Genomic DNA, 25,244 nt, shown 5'->3' with positions numbered 1-25,244 from the left:
GGAATTAGCCTTGTTAATTCCACACCCTATTATGCACAAGCTAATGGTCAAGCTGAGTCATCCAATAAGTCCTTGAAAAAAGGAATACAAAAGGTTGTGGATGACAATCCCAGGGATTGGCATAACCTATTGTTGGATGTTCTGTGGGCATATAGAACCTCACCGAGGTCAAGCACAGGGGTCACTCCTTATGCCTTGGTGTATGGACATGACGCAGTCTTACCAGTGGAGATTAATGTCAAATCTTTGAGAGTAAGATGTCAAGATCAATTGAATCCTGAACAATACCATCAAAGTATGTGCTTAGAATTAGAAGGCATAGATGAAGCCAGAATTTTGGCATTAAATAGCATTCTTTTCCAAAAGAAGAAAGCAGCCGAGAATTATAATAAGAAAGTCAAACACATTGGCTTTGATGAAGGTGATTTGGTATGGAAGACAATACTCCCAATTGGGATTAAAAGCCATAAGTTTGGCAAATGGTCACCTAATTGGGAAGGTCCATATCAAATTCATAGGGTTCTGCCTTTCGGAGCATACCATTTAAGAAATTTGAATGGTTATGTACATCCCAAAAAGATTAATGGCAGATATCTAAAACCTTATTTTCCAACCGTTTGGGAGACACAAGGGATAGAGTAAACACCATATGCAAAAACACAAAGCTTGTTCAAATTATATTCAAAATAGTGTGCTTTCATAAAGAATCAAGTACATTATGCCACAAGTTGGCCCAAAAATCATTACAATGCTTTAATTGTTTTTGTACAATAGCTTTCCTATTACTAAGGGAAGGAAATAATTGAATAGCTGCAGCCATGTTTTCTTTTCGATCAGCCAGTCCTTGATTGGTGATGTGCAATTTCTTATCAGTTCGAACCAAGGCTTGGTTTACTGCAGCTAACTCCTCTTCGAGCTGAGCTTTCTTCTCCAGAAGTTGGACTCGAAAGTGGGAGGCAGAAGAGTGTTGTTCTTTCAGAGTTGATACTTCAGTATGCACCTGAGAAACAAAACTCTGGTCCTTAACCAGCTTATCATCCGCAGCTTTAGCAGCATGGCAAATGTTGAGATAGAAATCAATAGTAGCTGCAGCCTGAGATAGATGACTTGAAACACTCATGGCAGACTGCTCAGCAATGTTACAGCATTGAAGGAACCCGTTCCTGATGATAGGCCTTTGTAGAGCCTCGAAGGGGATCCTCGAAAAGGAAGTCAACAGTTGCAAGCATGTGTCCAAATCTACTAAAGGTACAAAAGGCTTGTTGCTGGAGGAAGGAGAACTCTCGAAGATTTCCAAAAGGGAGTTAGCCAAGGCTAATGGCTCAGCTTCAGTAGTAGAAGTAGGAGAGGTAGAAGGAATGTCAAAAAGACTAGCTAGTCTTTCTTCAAAAATGTCTACCTCATCCCTTGACATGAAGGGCATAGAGAGTGTTGTGGTGGAAGACACAAAGGGCTGCATAGGGATGGGAGAAACAGATGGAGCATCTTTGGCAGCCTCTATGGTCTTGGCCACCAGCAAATCAAGTGAGGAAGGGCTGGAAGTAGGCATTGGTGATGAGTCATGAATTGGAAAATTATCGGCATCCCCTGAAGGAGAATCAACTGCCATGCGAGATGAAGTAGCAGTAGGAGGAAGAGTGAGGATCGAAGAAACAAACTGAGGCAGATCAAGAGTCAAGAAAGGGAGGTATGGCTCTAAGCCAAGGAAAAGAGATGCAGGGATACTCGGCCTCGGTAAAGACGTATCGAATATAGGCTTAGGAAGTGGGAGCGTGATTTGAATGGTTTTCACGCGTTGCATCTGATCAACTTCGACTGAAATTGGGGAAGTTTCCGTTGGGAAGATTAATGCAGTGGTCGTTGCTGTAAAAAGAAGAAAATGTGAGGTAATGTCAAGTCTTAGTCTTGAAAAGTCGACAAGAAAAGAATAAAGGCATGCAGAAACTTACTTGTCCCAAGGAATTGTTGCTGCTGCCTCTCCTCAGCTCTTTCAAGAACAACTATGGCTTTGGGATATTCTTGTTCTACAACCTCATGGATGGGATCTTCAAACGAGCTGGTAGCTAGAACAGTGATCTTCCTCCTCTTTTCTATTACTTGAGCAATTGTCTCGGAATCAGAATCTTCGGTAAAATCGGAAGGAGAAACGGTAATTTTTCTTCTCCTTTTCCTTTGAGTTGGAATCATTCGCTCCTCCATTGTCTTCTCGACCTTTTTAGGTTGGGGTCCAGACTCTTCAAAAGTGAGCTTCTCCTCTTCTTCCCTAGCGGCTATCCCCTCTTGAGCCAATTGAGGGTCTCTTTTGTTTCTTTTCAAGGGAGACTCCTGTTCTTGATCATTTTCTTCTTCCTCCATCTCTGGAAGTTCAGTTTTTTCCCTTTCTAGCTCAAAGAGTCTCTTCTTCTTTTGTTGTTGACCACCTTCATAAAAGAAGGATTAGAGATAAGATAGCAAGCATTATATGAAGAGGTTAGAGAAAAGGAGAAAGGGGTACATACTTCGAGTGACCCTGGGAGGAATTGAAGCAGCAGAAGTAAACTGAGTTGTAGCAGTTACTGTAATTGGAATAGTGGAAGAAATGACAGTCTCAGCTTCTTTGGGCTTGGGCACATCCAGCACCTCCAATAGGTTTTGAGAGGAGATGGCCAAATAAACTTCCATGTTGCTCACCCACCAATTTTGATATCTCTTCAATGCAGTACCATGAGGGGAGAAAGGGATGAACTCAAAACTGGCCAAATCATCCATAAACTTGAAGGTTGCCTCTTCTAATCTCGATTTTCGAACCTTCAAATCCCTCTTAGTAAGACTCAGATTGGTGTTGCTGCAAAGAGGTATTGGAACTCCTTGTGTGAGGCCAAATTGTCTAGCAAATTGAGCAGGACAATAAGGCTCAGCTATGCATTTATAGGCTCTGGGGTTGGTGGTCCCAATAAACAGTTCCCTAGGGATCAGTAGGGAAGCCCACATATCTTTATGAATAGGCAAAGCACAGAGCCTATCACTAAGGAAGTGATTTAACCAGGTTGGACCTATGCTAGCTTCGAAGGGACGGAAACGATGATCAGGAAGAGCAGCTGGTAGTTGATGAAAGAAGGAGAAATAAAAGGCAAAAGTAGCTGGATAAAGTGAAGCATTGGCCAGTTTTATGCCATGAGTGAGGGAGTGTAGCCCAGAAAATTTAAGACATTTGGATTGTAGTTCAGAAAAATAGGCAAAGAGCCAAAGCTGAAGAATCCAAAATGGTCCCCCTTGATTGGCATCTAGGGGTTTCTCACAAAAGAGGGAACAAACTCTATATACATGACCCAGAATGTATGGGGCTAAGGCTATTCTTTTCTGCAAAACCAAGGCTTTGGCAAGAGGAGCAAATTCGAGCATGATTCTTTGGGAGGAGGTGCAGAAAAGAAATTTGCAAAGCCAATATAATAAAAAGGAAAAGAATTCCCTATCAGTTACTGGACCCATTCTTTTGTTCTCGACTCTAACAAAATCACTGTAAGATACATTAAGAGAGGGGAGGGAGAAAGGGACTACTAAGTCAGGAAAATCTGGTGTGATGGGGGTACCAATGGGGGATACTCCTAATAGGTGGCAAATATCAAGAACAGTGGGAGCCATCATCCCACACCTAAACTGAAAGAAATTGAAAATAGGGTTCCAGAAACATAAAGCAGCGGGGATTAGAAAAGGGTCTTCTGGGATAGTTACCCTAGATAGTCGAAGAGCATCAAGAAGGCAGAGTTCTTGAAGGTCCAATGTCCTAGCAGGGACAACTCGGTCGTACCATTCTTGCCACTCTGGTCTCATCGTGGGCCAGCATCGGTGAGGACGATTGACTTTCCAGCCTTGCCAGTCGAGACCACCTTCATACAGAAGGCATTGATTCTCCAAGCGAGGATATAGGGCGGGAAGCTCGGAAGGGATCTCCTTGAAAATAGGTCCTAGCACGTACTCTCGCTGCACATGGCGACGAGGGATAAAGAAACGCCCATCGATAGCACTTTTCTCATCACCCTTGTATTTCTCACATTCAGCATCAATAAGCCGCTTCAAAGCCACAGATGAGCTTACGCGCTCTATGGTCGGAACTTTTGATGGGGAAGAAGCCATTGATCGTGGGTTTTCGGAAAATATAGAAGGGAGTAGAGAGAAATGGAAATCCAAAGGGGATTTGAATGTGTAAGCAATTCCGGGGCACAGAGTGAAAAGGTTTTAAATAACTTTTGTGTGCGGGGATACATCTCGTAAGTCATTAAGTACTAAAACGTGCGAAAACAAGGAATCTCTTTCAACATCGATAATTTCTGGAGGGAAAAGCACATTGATGCCAGCTTCGAAGCCACATTTTTGCGCTAAAATTTCAAACAAAAACGGCTTCGAAATGCAGGAGCCGACTTCGAAGCATACTGCATGCTTAAAAATGTCTGAATATTCAAAGTATTGGTCTACTTCAAAAAATCTAAAGACCTGTTCGAAGTGATAACATTCGAAGCAAGCCCTAGAACTCTTTAAGGAAAAAAGGGCATTGTTCGGAACATCCAAACCAGTTATTGGTTTGAGCAAGAAGGAATTACCATAGTTTGCCCTTCGAAGCCAAAAGAGATCAGTTTCAAATTGATTGGCTATATCAACTATGACCATATATTGGTTACAGTTAATATAAAGTCATTAAAATCAAAGTACTAAAATGATATCTGCCAGAATTGTCAATTTTACTCCATGAATTGGAAGAAGACATGATTGGTTCTTTTAGTACTTCATTAAACAGTTGATTCGAAGTATGAAATTGTTCAATTCAAAGTTATGAGTTAGCTTTTAGAGATAAAAGGAAACAGAGTCAAACAGTGTTAAGTACAGAAAGACTTTGTTTATTACATTAAGTAACTCTATCTCGGTACAAATTCAAGCTCATAAAAATAAGGAATAGAATAAATAACAAGGTCATGAAATTTTGTCCAGCAATGGTCAATAAATTTCTGTTCTTTCTTTATTATTTCTTCTATTTCTTCTAAAGTCGATTGCATAAGCTGATGAGCCCTCACTTCATAATAGAGTTCTTCAGCCTTTGCTTCGAAGGCCTCTTCCCTCGATTTTTGTTCCAAGTCATCCATAACCAAACCATCCCAGTACGTAGAATCTTTATTCCTGAAGTCATCGAGCTCTTCGATGAGATTCTCTGCTTCATATTGGGCATGAATTCGGAGAGATAAAAGTTCATCCAGATTTTGGATGGTGATCTTAGAATTCTGATGCCAGTAGAGGAGCACTGGGAGTTGGTCCAAAAACAAATGGAGCTCTGCTTGAGCAAGAGGGTTGAGGACATGACCCCTAGTGAGGATATCACAAGCCCATTGGAAATTCTTAAGAGGAATATCATCCTCAAGAACATTGAAGGGCAGGTGGGAGAAAGCCGCAAGCAAAAGTTGAGCTTGCTTTCGCTCGGCTGGAGAAGGGGGTGACGGAGGTTGGTAAGGTGGAAAGACTTTGTCCATTGGAAGGGCAAGTCTTAGTTTTTCTGTCCAGGAAAGGATGGGAGGAGGAGAAGGAGAAGATGATTCTGCTTCAGAAGACGAAGGGGAAGGAGCAGGTGTTTCTATCTCAGAGGATGCAGATGCAGAAGAAGGTGTGGATGCTTCTATTATGGGAGATGGCACGGGAACAGAAGGAGCAAAAGCATTAATATAGTCAAGCCAATCAGAAGAACAAATCTTCGCCTTTTTGGCTAAAAATGAAGGGGTATACCCTTGTGCTTCTTCTGAACGTTGGGCAGGATGCATTATCTTCGTAGGCATGGAAGAAGTATACCAAGCCACAAGCAGATTCTCCTCCAAGCTACGTCGAAGGTCAATGGGCGCGTAAGGGTAGACCACTGAGCTTCGAGCGTAGGAGGGAAACTCCAAAGGGTCAGTAAACTCAACAAAATGATGATTGATTCGCTCCCTTAGATCATAAGTCTCAGGAGAGGACCAGATTGTCCAGCCAGAAGCTCCAGAGGATGAAGAGGTCACAATTTCATCCCATGCAGAGGTCTGTGAAGAAGAGTTTCCTAGATCCATATTTTCAACTTGTCGAAGCAAAGGCTCGAGGGTAGTTCGGTCAGAATACAAAGGGAGCTTAGGGGAAGAATTCTTTGTATCTGTAAGTTTGTAAACCAAGGGATTAAAAGCAATGTGTTCATAGTCCAGAGGTTTATAATCTACAAAAGCCTCCATTACCTGAATATAGAAGGGCGGGTAAAGGTGGCTAATGAATGCGTGGAGGTTCTTTCGAGGGGGAACAACATCACTCAAAGGCTCTTCATATGCTTGATCAATAGAAAGGGAAGTTGATGCAGCCATAACCTGTTCGAATACTAAGGTATTGGGATGTTCGACGAGTTAATGTAGATGATCTCCAAATGGATGACGGTTGTATTTCCAGAATATGGACTTCATACACGTTCTGGAAGCGCGGGAAAATTGCAATCCACTAATATCACCAAGTATTGGGTATATTAGTGCGGGGGGTAATGTTGGCTACATATTTTGTAAAAGCCAGTTACAGTTCGACACGTGGCATAGTAAGGGTAATAAAGGAAGGTTATTCAAGCCTTTAATCCTGATCGTACACGTGACAATAAACATTGGTCCTCACATGATCCGAGTAACACTAGATCAAATAAACGGGATGCAAGATGACGTGTCTTCAAACGGTTACTCATATTCAAATCTAAGTACAAGAGGGAAGCTCAACTGCCAGTAATGGCGTAATGGAGCTACTTGTAAGGAAGCATGACCAGCGATCATGGAGGAGCAGTTCGACAGTTCGAAGTGCAGTTCGAAGGTCATCACTGACGAGTATAAATAGCAGGGTAGCCCCCAGAAAGAGGGACGGACTCAGACCATACAAACCAGTCATTTACTTCATATATTTTCTTTCCAGTCATTTATATTTCCAGTCCTTAAATACCTGTTCTTTAAATACCTGCACTTTAAATACTCGCACTGCACTTCGATTCATAGGAGTAGCTTCAAGTAGATTCAAGTAGATTGCTGTTGTAAACCTCTCCGAGGCTGAGTTCGGACCGTTGTAAGTGTTCATTTTTATGAAATACTTCAATTGTTCTTCATATTACTGTTATTTCTCTTAATTTCTCCTAAGTCAAGCCACCAGTAAAAGTCCTCTTCATTGAGGCTGAAAAGAACTAAAACACAATCGTCTGATAATTGGTTGGCAATTATAATTTCTGTAAGGACTGATTGATCCTTGCTGGCACGCTCACATTCACAAAAATACCCTTCGAAAAGCCAAAAAGCCAACAGGTTTGTTTGGGAATCAAAATTTTTAGTCAAAAAATTAAAAAGTCATTATAAATTTTCAATTTTTTTAAAAAAATTCATAATAAATTAAAAAATTGCTAAAAAATCTAATCTCTTAATGAGTCCTTAATTTATTTCTAACTTTTTACTTATTAGTGACATTACGTTAAAAAGAACTTATCGATATCCTCAATAATTTTTTTTTTTTTTTCTTTTTTGGCAACAAAGGATCGAAGGTACGGAAATATCACAACCATCCAATTGATGAAGCAGGGGCCATCTTTACGGTCTATCCTTTAATGACCATATGGTATGGTTTCTTGATCTACATCATAGAGAATGGCTTCTATCCTCCCCTTTCAGGTTTGGACCCGAAAAAAAAAAAAATGGAATTGGGTCGCATGGACATTTTATTTTTTTATTTTTTTTATATAAATCGAAATTTAATTTTTGTCTATCTATTAATCTATTGAATTTTGGGTCAAATTTTTAAATTTGTTAATAGATAGATAAATAGATTGGTAAAATCCGAATCATTAATATATTTAAAAAAATCCAAATCATTAATATATTTACAAGGAACTGTTTGGACCACTGGAAACTTGGTACAAAAAACAAATGCATGTCAGTACGCCCATAATCCATAAACAAAAAAGCATGAGATTATTAATTTATAATTGCATTTTTTATTTATTTTTTATTGCTAAATATGTTTAGATTGTATTTAGATTATAAATTTTGATATGAATTTATATTTCACATATCTTTCTATTTTTTTTCTTTTTTGTTTTAATTTCAATCAAAATTAATGATTCAAATACACATTAAGAAACAAACAAGGACAAAGATTTAAAAGACAGAAGACCTGGTCCAGGTGACGTGACTAGTTATGGGCTCAGTCCTGAGCTATAATTGAGCTGAAACATAGGCCCCCATTATCCTCGGGCAAACTGCAACATGGGGTGAGTCTATTTGCACTCAAAAAATAATTCAGTAAGTTTAATTAAAATTTTAAAAATTAAAAATTTATTATATTTTAATATAAATTTATTAATAAGGCAATATATATGAAATTTTAAAATAAAATATTATTTTTTTTTCATGGTACATCTTAATCACTCATGTGTTCTTGATATTCAAGTCTCTTCATTTTTTTTCCATAAGTTTCAATCATTTTCTTTACATTTTTTCCCTCACTCCAAAACTCTAAGGCCATGTTTGTTTGGGCGGACTGGATTAGCATTCCCATGACTAATAGTCCTAGGACTACGAATCCGTTGGATTATGTATCCTATCTTAACTAATAGTCAAGTTTAAAATAATTAGTCCGTACTTCAATTGTTTAACCAAACATCGGATTAATAATTTTATTAGACTATTAGTCCAATCCCAAGCTCATGTCCACCCAAACAAACATGGCCTAATTATCTTATCAAAACTCACCATTATCTTCAATATCATTTAAATATTGTACAAAAGATTAAAATTCAACTTTCAATACAAAATCTGTAGCTTTAACTGCATTCAATAGGGAATTTGGATCCTCGGCCGCCCTTTTGAGCGGCAGTTCCAGCAGCCCCCCCAAAACGACGTCGTTTTGGGGGGTTTTTTCGTTTTTTTTTTTTTTTTTTTCGCAGAACCAGAGCAGCAGAGGGGAGGGGAGGGGAGGGGAGCTCGCCGGAGGGGAGGGGTCCGGATTCGCCGTCGCAGGTCGTCGAGCTCGCCAGCCGTCCGATCGTCGCCCGATCTGCCGTCGCCTCCGCGTCCGGCCCGCCTCCGCCTCCTCCTCCTCCTCCCCCGGTGATTTAGGCCCCCTCCAGTCCGGTGCTCCCTCTTCTTCTCCCTTCCTCTCTCTCCTTCCCCTCCCCTCCCTCTCTCTCTCTCCCTCCCCTCCCCTCCCCTCCCCTCCCTCTGGTTCTGTCAAAAAAACGAAGAAGAAGAAAGAAAAAAAAAAAAATCAAAAAACCCCCAAAACGACGTCGTTTTGGGGGGCTGATGGAACGGCCGCCGGAAAGGGCGGCTGAGAATCCGGACTCTTCAATAGGTACTTGAATATATATGCAGTGTGCACACTCAAAAGTACTATGAATTTGAACCAGAAATTGAAAAAAACAAAAACAAATAAATAAATAAAACGAGTTTCCATAAAACAATTGAGTTTAAGACTGTACCTATAGTGATGAATTAGGGTTGTACTAATTAGTCAATTGAAATGATTTTTCAAAATAGTGTAATTTTGTGTTTTTGATTTGTTTATTATTTAGGTGTATCATAAATTATGATTTTATTTTGAAAGGTAATTTGTGAAAAAATATAAGGTGTATTAAGAGTAAATTATAACTCTAAATAATTTACTAGAGAATACTGAGAAATTGGGTGTACTGAATAATATTTTGAGTGCAAATAGAATCCCCCTGCAACATCTGGTTCTTGGACGCCAAATTATCTCAAGTTTGAGAATATTACAACCGAAAAATTATTCAGTAGGCCCAAAATATCATGTTATTATATTAATGTGGTGTGTTAAACCAATTAGCCCCGGTACAGAGCCCGAAAATCGGGGCTCGAATTTGAGAAGGAAGAAGGAGGAAGAAGAAGAAGAAGAAGGAGAAGTAGAACTAGAGGGGGCCATAAAAATGGGGCCGGTGGAGGAGGCGGGGCTGCGATGCGACGAGCGACGATCTGCGACGACGACAACGACTCTCTCTCTCGCCTCTGTTTCTCTCTCGTCTGTGTTCAAACGAAGAAGAAGAAGAAGAAAAGAGAGAAAGAAAGAAAAGGAAGAAAAAAAAAAGAAAAAAAAAAATATCGAAACGCAAAACGACGTCGTTTTGCGTTTCAAGCCAAATTTGAACCTTGATTTCGGACCCTCAAACATTTTTCTAAACCAATAAAATTTAAAAAAAAATGATAGTTATTTTTTCAAATAAACGACACATTGGCAGAGTTCTTAAAATTCTTTCATATATTGTGATTTTTTTTCTCCATATATTATTTTCATTGATCAAGCACACACTACTAATCGTGGTATGCGTTCTCATAAAATAACTTCTCCTCAATGAGTTTGTAGAACTGCTCTAAAACCACTTCACAAAAAACATCAAACCAACACATTAGTTGAACAAGCCCACTCATCAATCTCCATTAGACTTATATAGCATTGGTAAAATCAGGATATTTTGATAAACAGACTTTGCATATCCTCATAAAAAAAAAAAAAATGTAACATCATTCGACGTTGTACAAAGATATTTGCCTAAAATGGCGATAGAAAAGAGATAAGGTGGTGGAAAGATATTTTGTGGTGGATTGTGATGGTGATTATATATATATATATATATATATATCAATTATTTATAGCACTCAAGTACTTGCTTGTATGTGTCAAAAAGTTACTTATCATCAAAACAAAGTTAGTGGTAACAATTTTTCCACTATCAAATATAGAACTTTTCCATTGGCCTAAACGGTTTACCATTTTCTATCTCAATTTATTATTATTTTTATCTTCTTACTCTGATTTATTTGTTGCTCTTCATATAATAATATTCTCACAATTTTTTTTAAAACACATGTATTATCGGCTAAAACCACTATTTAAGGCCTAGTTTGGGAAGACTAAATAAGTACATTTTTTGACTTTTTATGAAATATGGGTTGAGTTTGGGTTGAGTTTGAAGTGATGTGTTAGAGAGGTGATGTGACTTAAATAAGATGATGTGACTTAAATAAGATAGTGACTTTTTGACTTTTTATCTTTTTTCAATCATGCCAAACTTGGCCTTAGTCATCTAAAACCGTTGACTACCAATGGTAGGAAATAGATAAGTAAGGAAAGGAATAAAAAAATCCAGAAAACCAACATCACACATCTTCGTTTAAAAATTAACTATTTAAATTAAAAATAAAAATAAATAATGAGATAATTTATTATAATATTTTTTGACTTTTTAATTAAAAATCACATTCTCTAGATGGGAGCATCACGTTGAAATTGGTCTCACAAATAATATTCAATTAGAAAAAACTTGAAATGCTTAAAATCTTACCATTAATTATTGATTCAGTAGAAATCAAACACTAATGCTAATCCCTATCACATCATTATAAGTGAATTTATGAAGTAACCTTCTAACACTCTATTTCCATCATGGGAGGAGAAAGAAAAAAGAAATTGTGATAATTTGCCTAAGTGAGAATAGAAAAGAAAAGAAAAGAAAAGTAATGGTAAAAAAGCAAAATATAAGGATACAGGTGGAATTTAATTTCCTTTCCTTTGTATTTTAATTGGTAATCTCAATATTTGAAAAATACACCACTAATTGGTTTGTTTGTCACTAAATCTCATAATTTTTAGTGAGAAATGAAAATTTTAAAATAAGAGAATTCTCGTTCTTGTCATTTCTTACCTAACCTATACACTAAAACATGAAAAAAAAAAGAAAAAAAAAAAGACATTATTCTTTGCATTACTTATAAGGGTTTGATTAACAAGTATCTTAGAGGTATAAATTTGACGCATGTTTTATTAAAATAATATACTTTTTAATATTTTATTATTTATTCTCAACATACTTTTCACACTTATCCTAAATATTAAACAATGTCATACAACCCTCATTATTTAGTCAACTTTTCACCAAATCACTCGAGTACAAGAGAGTCTTTAAGACCATCTCCAACGCTGAACCAAACCTGGCATCAAATTTAAAATTTGGTGAAAAAGTCACTTTTTTAAGTTCCAACGGTTTCACCAAATCGATATCAAATCCAGAATTCAGCAAAAATGGTACCAAACTGAGTGCAGGCGAAGCATTTCACCAAAGCACTGTTCCTAACCGTTGGGATGAGATGAACGGGTCGACCATCCGGTTGACCAACCGGTCGCCCCGGAGAAAGTTCAGACCGTTCACAAAAAGGTTGAAACCAGTCAAAAAAAAAAAAAATTTGCCTAGGTGGTCAACCACCCGGTCGACCACCAAAAATTCAAAAAATTCAAAAAAAAAAGGTTCAAAAAGGTAAAAAAAAAAAAAAAAAAAAAAAAATTTGCCGTTACCGGTTGACCGGCCGGTCGACCGGCCGGTCAACCAACCGGTTGCCCAGCGCAAATTTGATGAAACGGATTTGATGTTGAACCGTTGGAGCGCGAAGTATCAAATTAAGGAAATGATCCCTTTTTGACTCAGATTTAGTGAAACATTTGGTACACCATTAGAGATGCTCTAACAATTTGTTTAACTATTCACCAAATCACCCAAGTATAAGAGAGTCTTTTAAGAGACCCGATGAATTATTGAAGAAAGAAAAGCTTTAGGTAAGGCTTTAAAATCTGGCAGCTTCTCAATCATCTTTTTGGCTTTATCGTTCGGTTTCGGTTCCAAGTAGAGCAACAAAACAATGGGAGGACCATTTTCCTGGTAATAAGCTCGAATCACGCACCCCCCAAAAACGGTCCCCAAATTCCGATAACCACCAAAGCAAAATTACCACAAATTAGATGCTCTTTCCAAGTCCTTTTCTAGTTGGAATCTTCACAACATGTTCTCTAATACCCAAAACAAAAACACTTTTTTCTCTTTTCTCCTCCAAGAAATTCAGCTAGTAGTAGTACCCAACAAATATTAATAAAAAAAAAAACCCAATTCCAAATGGTGAGTTTACACCGCCGCCTTCTCGACACACACCCGGTGGCTGCGCCGCCGCCACAGACAGGTAGCAAAACGAACAACACCTCATCATCGTATGCTGTAGACACGAGTTTCGACACCAACATGGTGATCATATTGGCGGCTTTGTTTTGTGCACTGATATGCGCACTTGGGTTGAACTCAATTGTGCGTTGCACGCTGCGGTGTAGGCGTAGAATTGCGATGGAGACAGCGGAGCAGGCGGTGGCGGCGAGGCTGGCTGCCACCGGACTCAAGAAGCACGCTTTGCGTCAGATTCCGGTGGCAGTTTACGGGGCATCGGGGTCGAGTATTTCTGCCACTGAATGCTCAATTTGTCTAGGAGAGTTTTTGGATGGAGAGAAGGTACGGGTTTTGCCGAAGTGTAACCACGGGTTTCATATCAAGTGTATTGACAGATGGCTCGTGTCGCACTCGTCGTGCCCCAATTGCCGCCACTCGTTGGTTCTCGAGAGGCCAACCAATTCAGAGGAAGCATGTGGAGCTCAAAACAGGTCTGAGCCACCATAGCAAATTAGTGGTTACCTTGACTGCACTCAAAATTTGTTGTCCAACCTCAAGTTTGTATTGTATTGGAGGCCAAATCACGATTGATCTAATGATAGTAGATATCAGATTTGTAGATATTTTATTGGGGACTTCTTATGAGGTTTCTAGTTCATGGCCTAAAGAAATGAATTCAGTATGTAATTGGGATCATTGAATTGTTAATCTGTAACTTATCTAAAACTTTAACGCCGTGTTTGGTTGAGGGATTTGAGGAGGGAATTGGAAAGGGAAAGGGAAAAGTTAGTTGAAATGTAAATAAAATATAAATACATTTCACTTAGTTTCACACACCTTTTCCCTTTCTTTTTCCAAATCCCTCTCCAAATTCTCCAACCAAACACAGCATAAGTGATAGCTTGGCTCTGCTTTGATACCATGTTGAATTTAGTCTTTAACTAATTGTAATTGGAATTCATTCATATGAATTTTTTTTGAGAGAATGTGAGAAATCATGAGTTTTAGAAATTCCTCTTAGTTGGAAGAAGGGGGGTTGGGAATTTCACTTGTTTAAACTCAACCAGCATGAATCGCTAAATGGAGCTCAAGAATTGCTGACTCCAAGCAATTTTCTTGACACAAGAAATATGGGATTGAAGAGAATTTGTAGAGGATGCAATTAAGAAAGATTATGGGTAGAGGATTGATATATATCACTTGATGAACTTTACCGAATTTTTAGTTTTATTAGGATTTACATACCAATCGCACGTACCCATCATTTATTTATTTTTATTTTTTTTGAATATGGTAGACTATATAAGCATTGCTTATGAGTATCATTTTATTATAAATATAATATTAAGATTAATTATATTTATCTCTTTCAACTATAAGTATAATATCATTTTACCCTCTCTCTTAACTTCTGAAAGGGTGATAAATTTTGACCACTTAATGACTTTTACTGTTTGTTATTGACTAATGACACTTTGATATTCTTTCTAAGAGGAGGGTGGGTGGGTGAAGTGAGATGGGGTGGCTTGCTTCAACTAATCAATGAAATGTTAGGAGGATATATAATATAAATATAGGCTATTTGTATACGGTTCAGATCAGTTTTAATTCGGAACTGTGGGGTTCAATCTAGAACCAATCCGTGCAGTGCGAATTTTTAATTTTTTTTAATACGGAACCGAATTACGGATTTAAAAAATCAATCCAAACCTACCGAATTGAACAGAACCAGATCAGATTACGAATATCATAGATTTCTTACTCAGCAACACTGTTGAATCAGCACCATGTGGTCCGGACTTGGGCTGGGGCCTGATTGTCCTTTGTGATATGGACTTCAAGGTTGGAATTTATGAGCCTACTAGTACATTGGGCCCAAGGCATGAGGCTAAAATGCCTGAGAACCCACTACTGATGGCCCACAGTCTGCCCCAACCCACAAGAAATATGTCCAGTACCTAATGATTTAGGCCAAGTTTGGGAAGATCCAAAAAAGCCAAAAAGCTAAAAAGTTACTCAAAAAGTTAAAAAGTTAACACTATTCACCAAAAGTCAACAATTACGGCTGCACAACTCCCAATTCAATTTTTTCCCTACAAATCAATTTTTACAATTTTTTATTACACATTTTTCAATAAAAAGTCAAAAAATTAACCCAAACATCCATATTTTCAACCTCAATTTTTTAGTCCAAAAAGACAAAAAGTGTACTTTTTTAGTCTTCCCAAACTTGGCCAATGGTAACTCATTTAGGAGTCGGATTGGTTTTGTTTTTAATAATCCAGTGTTTGAATTAATTTACGTATATTTTAATTAATTTTAAAATATTAAAAGTAATGACCGAGTAATTTTAAACCGTTGATGACCCGTCAAAGATACTCCCTCCGTCCCAAAATATTAGTCCCTTATTCCATTTTTCATTGTCCCAAAATATTAGTCCCTCTTCAAAAATCAAGTACAAAAATAATGTAAATTTCCTATTTTGCCATTCTTTTAAATTAATAAACAATATAAAAAGTACAATCATGACATTGATATTCTCAAAAAATGTACTATCAAAAGGATAATTTTGGAAAATAAACTCTTTCAAATGTAATAATTGTACTATCAAAAAAAGTTGGATTCCCCAAAAGGGACCATTATTTTGGAACGGAGGGAGTATATAATTTAAATGGCATAGATAGGCACGTGACAGAAAGCAGCGGCACCGGCACCGGCCAGGACAGGACATAGTTATTAATAAATAAGGACAAAACAGTTGAGTTGATGTGAATTTTGGTTGGGTCCGTCCAGTGGGTGGATCGTGGCGTGGATACGTGGTTTTGCCTTTTAAAAGAGTAACCGTCTGATGTGTATAATACGCCATCGCTCATAATCTGACGGGGACGGGACCACTTCTTCGCAGTCAAAAGCAACCCGCCACTCTCTTCAATGGGGCTCTTTTGACTATTATATCACATTATACACGTTCTGCAAGCTTCTTAATTTGCCTTCTCATACTCAAAATTTAAAATTAAAATACTTGGCTTTTGTAGGGTAAAACTTTACTACTTTTAGTTTATAAAAAAATATTAAATATATTTATATTTATTTTGTGTAAAAACGAAAAGATAAATATAATTGACATACAATTATTTTAAAATTTTATTTTGAAAATAAATATAAAAAATAATTACAGGGGTGAAGTAATTGACTACGGTTAAAAATAATATTGGCAGTGTTGTGATTCCTTTTAAGTTATGGAGGGTTATTGGCCATCAAAGATGATTGTCATTGGTGAGAGATAATTAGCTGTGGATGGAGGTGACTGTCAACCATGAAAAGTTGTAGTCAAAAGTGATTGTCAATTATTGAAGATGATAATTAGTTGGCTGCCTAAGGTAGTTACCACGCTGATAGTTGATAATGAACAATGAGTGAGAATTGGAAAGGGTATGAGAAAGTGGAACAAACTGAAAAAATAAATTTAAATAATTAAAGCCAATTTATTTATTTTTTGTGATTGCAAAATTTAATAAATTTTGTAAAATGTTTATAATTTTTTTTTAAATGGAAACAAAAATTAAATGATTTTTTTAGGAAAACTTAGCCGAAATCCTTCTATTGGATCCTTATTTGGTAAAAAGGATAACCCAATTTATTTTGCTTCATAAACTTCCTAAGGAGGAACCGTATACTTGAGTAAAGACAAAGTAAAATATATATTTTTTTTCTTGGATAATATTGTCAGAGTAACATATTACTGTCAAACAGAATAACATGTTACTATTTACATTAATTTCGAAGGTAATAATTTTATTTTTTTTAAATTTCATAGTCAACATGAATCTTATTTGATAGATCTTGATGAGAGGATTCTAAAAATATTAATTTTATTAAAAATCGATATCTAGATAAAAAGTTGTATTATTTTAAAATTTATTTTAGTAATAATAGTATGGGTTAGATTTTTCAACGAAAACTTTTTATACTTATTTTTAATACATTAAAGTTTTATTATGAAGGGATTTTGATCAAATCTCCTTTTCTTTTTCTTTTTTTCAAAATTTCTATAAATATAAATAGAAAAATTATAAATATAAATATTACCAACCAGACTTTTTATGTGTATACATCTTAAGAGACTTACAAAAATTATACATTTTGTATAAAAATATATATAATAAATAATTTATAATTTAAGAAATTTAATATAATTATATCAAATGTTCAAAACTTAATATATATATATATATATATATTTTAGGGAGGTAAGCGTAATTTAATAAAAATATTCATAAATTAATAAATAATGTATACAACGGAGACAAATTGTAAAGTTGTTCAAATAAATAATAATAAAATTTCAAAGGTTTGACTGGGGGGCTGTTGTGGGAAACCACTTGGATCCAGGCGCCCTTCTTTGAACGTCGATGTGCCGCTCGTATCCTCCGCCTCCTTTTCATCCTTTCATTAATTTCCTGTTTCCATTACTACTCTTTAAAATGATGAAATTACCTTTTCTTGCCCCTCCATCACCCAACTAAAAATTTGTCCATAATATGTGAAAGTATATATATTAATTGAAAGATTAACAATGAATTGAGTCGCACCATTTCGAGTATGCAAAAGGAATAAATAATTAGTGCTTCTTGAACGACGGTTACTAGTCGGAGGATACTCTGACAATCAAGTTAAATATCATATATCTAAATCAAACTGAATAAGTAAATAGAATAGTTTAGACATATCTTTCCCCCACTAGAGTTGAAGATTACATCTCTTTATGTAGGCTAACTTGTCACTCATTTTGTCCAATGACGTTAAGTCACCAAATTGGTCCAATGAAATGAGTCACTTATATGGCCCAAAATCCATTTAATGCATGTATGCCAGAACAATTTGGCAAGTTGGCAAGTTGCATTGCAAGGCATTATTTTATTATCTTAATTCTATTTTTATGTACATGGGTTAATTTTTATCCCTCCACAATTGCTCCTAAGTTTTCGCTTCAGTCGGTCAAAAGTGAGAAGAAGTGAAAACTTTTCTTATCTCTGGTAGACTCTTGTACCTTTGTTACTTCTGTAATCAAAGGAGTTTTTTGTCTTGTACTTGTCATAAACAGACTTTATTTGCCTTTATCTTGCAAAATGTGAATATTTTTCATGTGCCCTCCAATTTTTTCGTGTGACACCTTTGATTTTGCAATCATTATGACACGGTCACTTATTTTCTGTATGTTATTGTAATAACCCGACCCTTGCACATGTTCTTGGTATAGTTTTAGTCCCTTATTCTGTGCATTTAAATCCTTAATGAAAAATTTCACAAGAAATTAAGTTTAAGCACATGTATCTTATGAATTGAACCTATATCTGTTTGGTAAGGAAGCATCTGTCACAATTGGAATGTTTAAATCGGAAATTGAGAGCCTTAGAGACTTGATAATTTGAAATTGATTTCACATTCAAGATCAACATAATGTTTACATCATAATGAGCACTTTTGTAAAAATTTGGTTTTGGATGACTAAACTGATTGAGTTTTGTCTCATTCAACTTGTTTTATATTATGTATATATATATGCCTTTTGATCATTGGTATGAAAGAACCCAAAAAAAAATATCCCCTAAGTGCATTGGAAGAGGAAAGTTAGAGAAGTAGAAGGGAAGTCTAGCAAAAGAGGAAGATTGAGTAAATTAAAGGAGCAATAAAGATTTTAAGCTCAATGGAACATACTGGGAGCGTCTACCACTCCACTACAACACTGTGAGCAGTAGTACTGTAATCGTACACTTACTACCGTTAATAATTCTTATTATTAACGCTCTGCTCTTTACAAGTAATTACGTTAACGTTTATGTTGTTTTGAAATCGATGAGAACGTTGAAAGACTTTGTGTACATCAGCATGACTTTGGATCTACTCTGCATTCTGGTTACGGTTAATAGTTAGCATTAATGTGCTACAACCTGTAAGTTACTTATGATTCCGTATAAGAATTACATACGAATTATTAATACTGTGCAATTGATTGACGAGAAGGAATTGTGAATGTAAACCCCGCTTATGGAAACATGATCTTTTGAATGTCCTATTATGGACTCCCATCATCTTGTTTGGTATGGCGTATGTTTTATGACATTGATATCTGCCTAAAAGGGATTATTGAAATGGATAATCGGATAGAACAGTGGGTTGCTTTATACGTCAAAGAATTGAATATCAACAACATTGTTATATGACTATGTTATGGTGTGAATTGGTCCGCTTTCATGAAAAGTACCGTAATGACGCATGTGCTTCTGTAAACAATTATTATTAATGCTCTGTTATATGTAAGCCAACTGTGTTAATCTGTAACATACGCTTTACTTACAGCTAATGATTGCCATTAGCATTCTGTTATCGCATGTTAATTATGTAACTATGTGAATGATTCAAAGAATGTAAATGAATGATTGTCTATATATATATAAGTATTCATGGCATCCTTAACACAAGGCCCTTACCCTGGGGTAAAAATACCGTGGTCTTATGGCCCTTGCCCGGGGGTAATAATACCGTGGTTCATGTATGTTATGCTATACTATGACACTATATGGATGGTTCGGTCTTTAAGACCTAAGGATTTCTGTACGGAACTAAGTGCTGTACGGAACTAAGTGCTGCTGTGCAAGTCACCTCTAGAATTCGTACGAGCCACCTCTTGAGTCCATACATAAGTGAACTGAGGCCTATGGCCGTTCTGTGAAAGTTATGAGGCCTATGGCTGTTCTGTGAAAGTTATGAGGCCTATGGCCGTTTTGTGAACGTTATGAGGCTTATGGCCGTTCTGTGACATATGTGAGGCTTATGGCCAATCTGTATGATCCGCTAGTATGAAACAAAGTGCTGCACGGAACTAAGTGCTGCCATACGAGTCATCTCTAGAATCCGTGCGAGCCACCTCTTGAGTTCATACATGCATGAAAATGGCTTAACGCCATTCTGTTAAGGGCTTAACGCCATTCTGTTTAAGGGCTCAATGCCACTCTGTTCAAGGGCTTAAAGCCATTCTGTTTGAAGACTGGGCCCAAGGCCGTTCTGGAAACAATCACATGATAAAATTAACTACATGTATTTTACATTATATACGTATTGATATGCGTTGTAACTCAAATTGATCATTTAATTATTTAGGTACTATTATTCACTGAGGTTGTCTTATTTTGTATTTTGTCTGATTCTGTAGGTAGCAAATCTGGAGGTCAGCCTTAACCCTCGATGCTCATCTCTCTCTTGTCAACCTCTGTGTGTCCAGGCATTTGGGCGAAGCCTGCCTATTTTTGTGGAGTTTTACTAAGTTTTTGGCTTGTACGCTGAGTTTCCATAATATGTTTCCAATGTTTTTGTTATACGCCCAAGCAAGGGGCGGTGTTTGTATATGTATATGTAAATATTCATTATCTGATGCACTGATTGTGATCCTGGCATGAAGTGGTCGCTCAATGGATGTAGTTTTTCTTTATTTCATGTTATTTTATTATATATGATGCTTCCGTTCTGGCCCCGTATGTAATATATATCAGGTTAAGTGTCCATTTCTGTATAGGTCATGCCCAAACTTTTAGGGGCGAGTTTGGGGCGTGACAGTTATCTTTCTTGTTTTGTCGATCTACTACTTTTGACAATTATGTTGCTAAGACTATCATAGGCCTTTCATTCCCCTGGTTAGATAAGTTGACAACCTAGTTGCCGAACTACTACCCTTAAGTAAGCTTTAATAGTAGTTTCTCATAGGATTTCCCTTGTCCTAAGCAAGATAAGCTGACGACTTAGTCGTCGAACTGCTACTTTTAAGCAAGCTTTGGGAGTAGATCCTCTAATGTCTTTCTTTGTTTCTGGCAAGATCGCTTCTGTTTGTCAGACGGTTTTGATGTACCGTTTTGTTTCCCATCACCCTTGATATTGTAAAAGTATGGAATGTGTGAGTGAGATTGATTTTTGGATGGGTTGATGGCTTTCTTTGAGAGCCAAACATGCTCTTTTGATCTTAGTGTTAATAACACTGCTTAATATGCCTAGCCTAGCTAGGACTTTAATGTTTGATGCCTTGTAAGACTAGGGCTTACTCATTTTCCGATGCCTAGCTCGGCTAAGGCTTACTCAACTTCTAATGCTTAGCTCAGCTAAGACTTATTCAATTTTTTATGCTTAGCTTGATTAAGACTTACTCAATTTCCGATACCTAGTAAGACTAGGGTTTACTCCTTTTTCGATGCTTAGCTCGGCTAAAGCTTACTTAATTTCTGATGCCTAGTAAGACTAGGGCTTACTCAATTTTCGATGCTTAGCTCCGCCAAGGCTTACTCTTTTTTCGATACTTAGCTCAGCTTAGGCTTACTCAACTTCTGATGCCTAGTAAGACTAGGGCTTACTTAATTTTCGATGCTTAGCTTGATTAAGGCTTACTCATTTTTCCGTATATGCAAGCTAACGCACTCTTAATAAGTTCTATGGTATGCATCTACACAAATAAAGAGAGAAAGCATATGAATGTAAGTTGTGTGTGTCAATTTTCGACCACACTGCCAAACAGGTACTCAGCTGGAGAACACTGGCAGAACAAATTAAGCCCGAATGACTTGTCAACAAAAAGAAAAGATTCCAGCGGTGGTTCGTCCACCCGGGGGCACTCCGAAAATCAAGTCAGTTATCTCTCAAAGATAGCAAAAGTGCTTAACTCACTATTCAGAATACAAAAAGCGTACCTTAGATCCACGGGGTGCATCTCTTTTATAGCCAACACTGACCTAATCCCAATAGAAGCCTAGCTTCAATGGATTCTGTCTCTCAAATGTTGCTTGCAATGTGGGATGCAATCACGGTATTTTTCCAATTTTAAAAAAATAAATAGTAGTTGGAATGGAGTAAGACGCTTTTCCATGAGTTTTGGATATTGTATATAGGCCATGAAGCCAATAGCACTGGAAGTGTTGAAAAAAACATCAAGGATGCCGCCCAGTTCTTGAGCTGCTTTCACAGTGAACCCCATTACAACATCTGAAACTATGTACGCAAGTCTCCGGAGGGTTGAGTTTGGCGAGTACGACTCTGAAGGGATCTAAGAAGTTATGCAAAATGAAGGCTGTCGGGAATGGTTTTGAAGCGGAAGGAGGCGGTGTCGAAAAAGGAGTGGTGGCCTTGAGATTTGAGGAGGCGACAGTGGTTGAATTCGGTGTTGACGAAGGTGGTGTGCAAGCCCTTATGGTGGAGCAGCTTTGCTAGTTTCAGCATTAGGTTGATGTGGCCTTGTGCTGGGCATGGTATGCACACCGCATGGGGAGGATATGGGCTCGGTGGTTTTTGTTGTGACTGAGAACTCATCTCTCTCGTGGGCATCTTGTTAAGATTCAAAAGAGCTCTTCTGAATAATTTTTGTATGGCTAGTTATGCCAAGCATACAAATTCCACTCAATCTATTTAAGCAAAAACACTTTTTGACTGTTGGTTTGGGCTGATTTAAACACAATTATCATGTTTCAAATCACAAATTTGTTTAAACACAACTCATCGAATGTTGCTTGCAACGTGGGATGCAATCACGGTATTTTTTGAATCACAAACGTGGGATGCAATCGTGGTATTTTTCAAATTTCAAACACCACATATGATAGTCGAACACATCTACGGTTTCCATCGACTTCCTCAAACGGAATTTGTTTCCAATTTGGGGATGTACCACCCAATATGGATCCCCTATTTTGGGGTTGTGCATGACAACCCGCAAACCCACTGGTTCAACCATTATTCTTCTTCACAATTGGCGTCGTCAATCCGGGTTGGTTGGGCGGGTTACACTGTGATGTCACTTGTTGATGATGTTTCCACATCCCACATTTTGGGCATGTCACACAGAAACAAAAACCATACTAGTATACTTTTTGAATTAACGTGAAACACACACACCCGTATTCCCATAAATGAACACTCAATACATTTAAAAAAAAACAACCAATGGCAAAACAGTTCATAATTAGGAAAAAAGACTACACAGTCTATAAGAAAACATTTAGGATTACATGGATTACAAGATCACAAAATGGAATTTATTGGTCAATCCCCCTTGAATGGGATTTATTGGTCAATCCCCCTTGATTTTTTTTACTATCACGAAGTAAGGAAAAAAAAATACAATTAGGCTTGTTTAGTGCAATTTTTATAAGTAGAAGTTAATAATAAAAAGTAAAAACCAAAAACACCTCTATCACAACTTTTATATAATCATTTTTTAAAAAATTTTAAAACTAATTTTAACTAGTAAATTGAAAGTAGAAATTACACTTAAAACAATTTGGTACCAGCCCCCAAAATAAATAAAAATAAGTTATAACAACTCATATAAATTGTATCAATAAGTTTATACTTTTTGATTAATAAGTTTCAACTTATTGAATGTTGCACCAAACATATCCATAACTCAAAATTTCGATAGATCGGGAGTATGGTCACGTTGTACTCTATGATAGTATGATTGTGAAGAAGGTAAGGTATTAACTATTTGTGTTGAATGATTGAGGAATATGAAACGATATAATGAATGATGATTGGTGAAGGAGTATGGCCACGTGGTACTCTGGAATTATTGTATAATTTTCTCTAAAAATATCACTTTATTGTATGATCTCTTAGGTAGGAATGTAAAAAAAAAAAAAAAAAAAATTGACTAAATCGATTGAACCGAACCAAACTAATTATATTTGGTCTATTTTTTAATAAGAATCAATTTTTGTGGTTTTCAAATTTGATTTTTTTCAATTTTCTGTTCGGTATCGGTTTAAACACCTTGTGCACGGAACTAAACTGAAACCAACTATTTCAACATATATTGTATTTATAATAATATACATATATATAATCTAATAATATAATGATATTAATAAATATAATAAATTATTAACCTTAATTAATTAGCCTTATCATCTTTATAACTTAGGTTTGTAAATTCTTATTATATATAATCTTAATTTTAACTCATTATTTTTGAAATTTTAGTATTTTTTAACCTTTTTTTTTTTTGTTTTTCTTTTTGTTAATCTAGGAATTGAAAAATATTTATTAAATGAATGGATTGAATATGTCTGAAATGGTGGAAAAATAACAAATTTAATGTGTTTTATATAAATTAGTGATTATATTTAAAAGCAATTCAAGTTTGAAAGGTCTTAGATCGATTAAACCGCATCGAACCAGACCGCATTGATGCGGTTCAATAGGAGAAGCGCGCTGTATCGGTATTCAAAATAATAAAATCACTATTATCAGTTTGGTAAAAAATTTTACTTAAATATTTACCGTACCGAACCGATTACATCCCCCTCTTAGGGATATTAAAGTCATTTTGTAAAATATTAGCACTATCACCTAACTGTAGCATCTGGTTAAGGCCCCGCTTGTTTTTAGAGTTAGAGGATGTGATTGGGATTAGTGGTGAGGTAGGATTCAAAAAATTGTGTTTGTTTTGGAAGGTGGACATGGGATTAAAAGTCCCATAGGACTATGAAAGACCTTAGATGAGGATAGGGGTGAGCATGGTCCGGATTGGATTGGATTAGGGTAAAACCAGGACCAATCCGTTATCTACGGTTCCTAGAAAATTGGAATCAATCCAATCCGTTTAAATCATGGAACCGATCCGAACCAATCCATTTAAACACAGATTTGATCGATTTAGAACCACGGATTCACATAATTAAATAACAAAAAAAAGTATATTTAACACTTTAATTTCTTAAAAATATAAATATAGCGCTATATTAGTTTCACAACAGTAACATGTTTTTCTATAATAACAGCATACTGTTTTAGAATTTAAACAACCATAAGAAAACTGGTTTCACCATAAGCATTTAAACCATTACAAATTAAAACTAAAAACTAACAAACAAAAGTAATAAAAGAAGATATTATACGAATTTAGGTTTGAGTTTAGGTTTTATATAGAATAAGAGAAGATACTATGGGAGATGATGTATAATAAAAATATAGACTATTTATATACTGTTCGGATCGGTTCCAATCCGGAACCGTGGGGTTCAATCCGGAACCAATCCGTAGACTACGGATTTTTAATTCTTCAATCTGGAACCGAACTACGGATTCAAAAAATCAATCCAAACCTATCGGATTAGATTGGACTGAAACGGATTACGGATTTCACGGATTCCTTACTCAGCCCTAGATGAGGAGACTAGTAGTGGCCTAGGGAGGTGGTATTTAAAAATGAATCCCT

The 25,244-nt window shown here is 36.5% G+C and overlaps 2 protein-coding genes across 2 annotated transcripts; one reads left to right on the top strand and one right to left on the bottom strand.

Moving 5' to 3' along the window:
- Positions 1-680: 680 nt before the first annotated feature.
- LOC145822306 (uncharacterized) lies at positions 681-2,370 on the bottom strand. Its single transcript, XM_082918977.1, has 2 exons — positions 1,950-2,370; positions 681-1,863 (listed from the first exon to the last, which is right to left on the bottom strand). Exons 1-2 carry the CDS (start codon positions 2,353-2,355, stop codon positions 698-700), a joined length of 1,572 nt encoding a protein of 523 aa, XP_082775103.1. The 5' UTR covers positions 2,356-2,370; the 3' UTR covers positions 681-697.
- A 10,240-nt stretch (positions 2,371-12,610) lies between these two features.
- LOC114259268 (RING-H2 finger protein ATL74) lies at positions 12,611-13,687 on the top strand. The gene has a single exon (XM_028199283.2). The coding sequence runs from the start codon at positions 12,950-12,952 to the stop codon at positions 13,496-13,498; it is 549 nt and encodes a 182-aa protein (XP_028055084.2). The 5' UTR covers positions 12,611-12,949; the 3' UTR covers positions 13,499-13,687.
- The last annotated feature ends 11,557 nt before the right edge of the window (positions 13,688-25,244 follow it).

Source organism: Camellia sinensis, chromosome 3, assembly GCF_055761805.1.
Source record: "Camellia sinensis isolate YWXY chromosome 3, ASM5576180v1, whole genome shotgun sequence".
Taxonomy (NCBI): domain Eukaryota; kingdom Viridiplantae; phylum Streptophyta; class Magnoliopsida; order Ericales; family Theaceae; genus Camellia; species Camellia sinensis.
The sequence above is the reverse complement of the archived record's forward strand: the minus strand, read 5'-3'. Positions and strand labels throughout refer to the sequence as shown.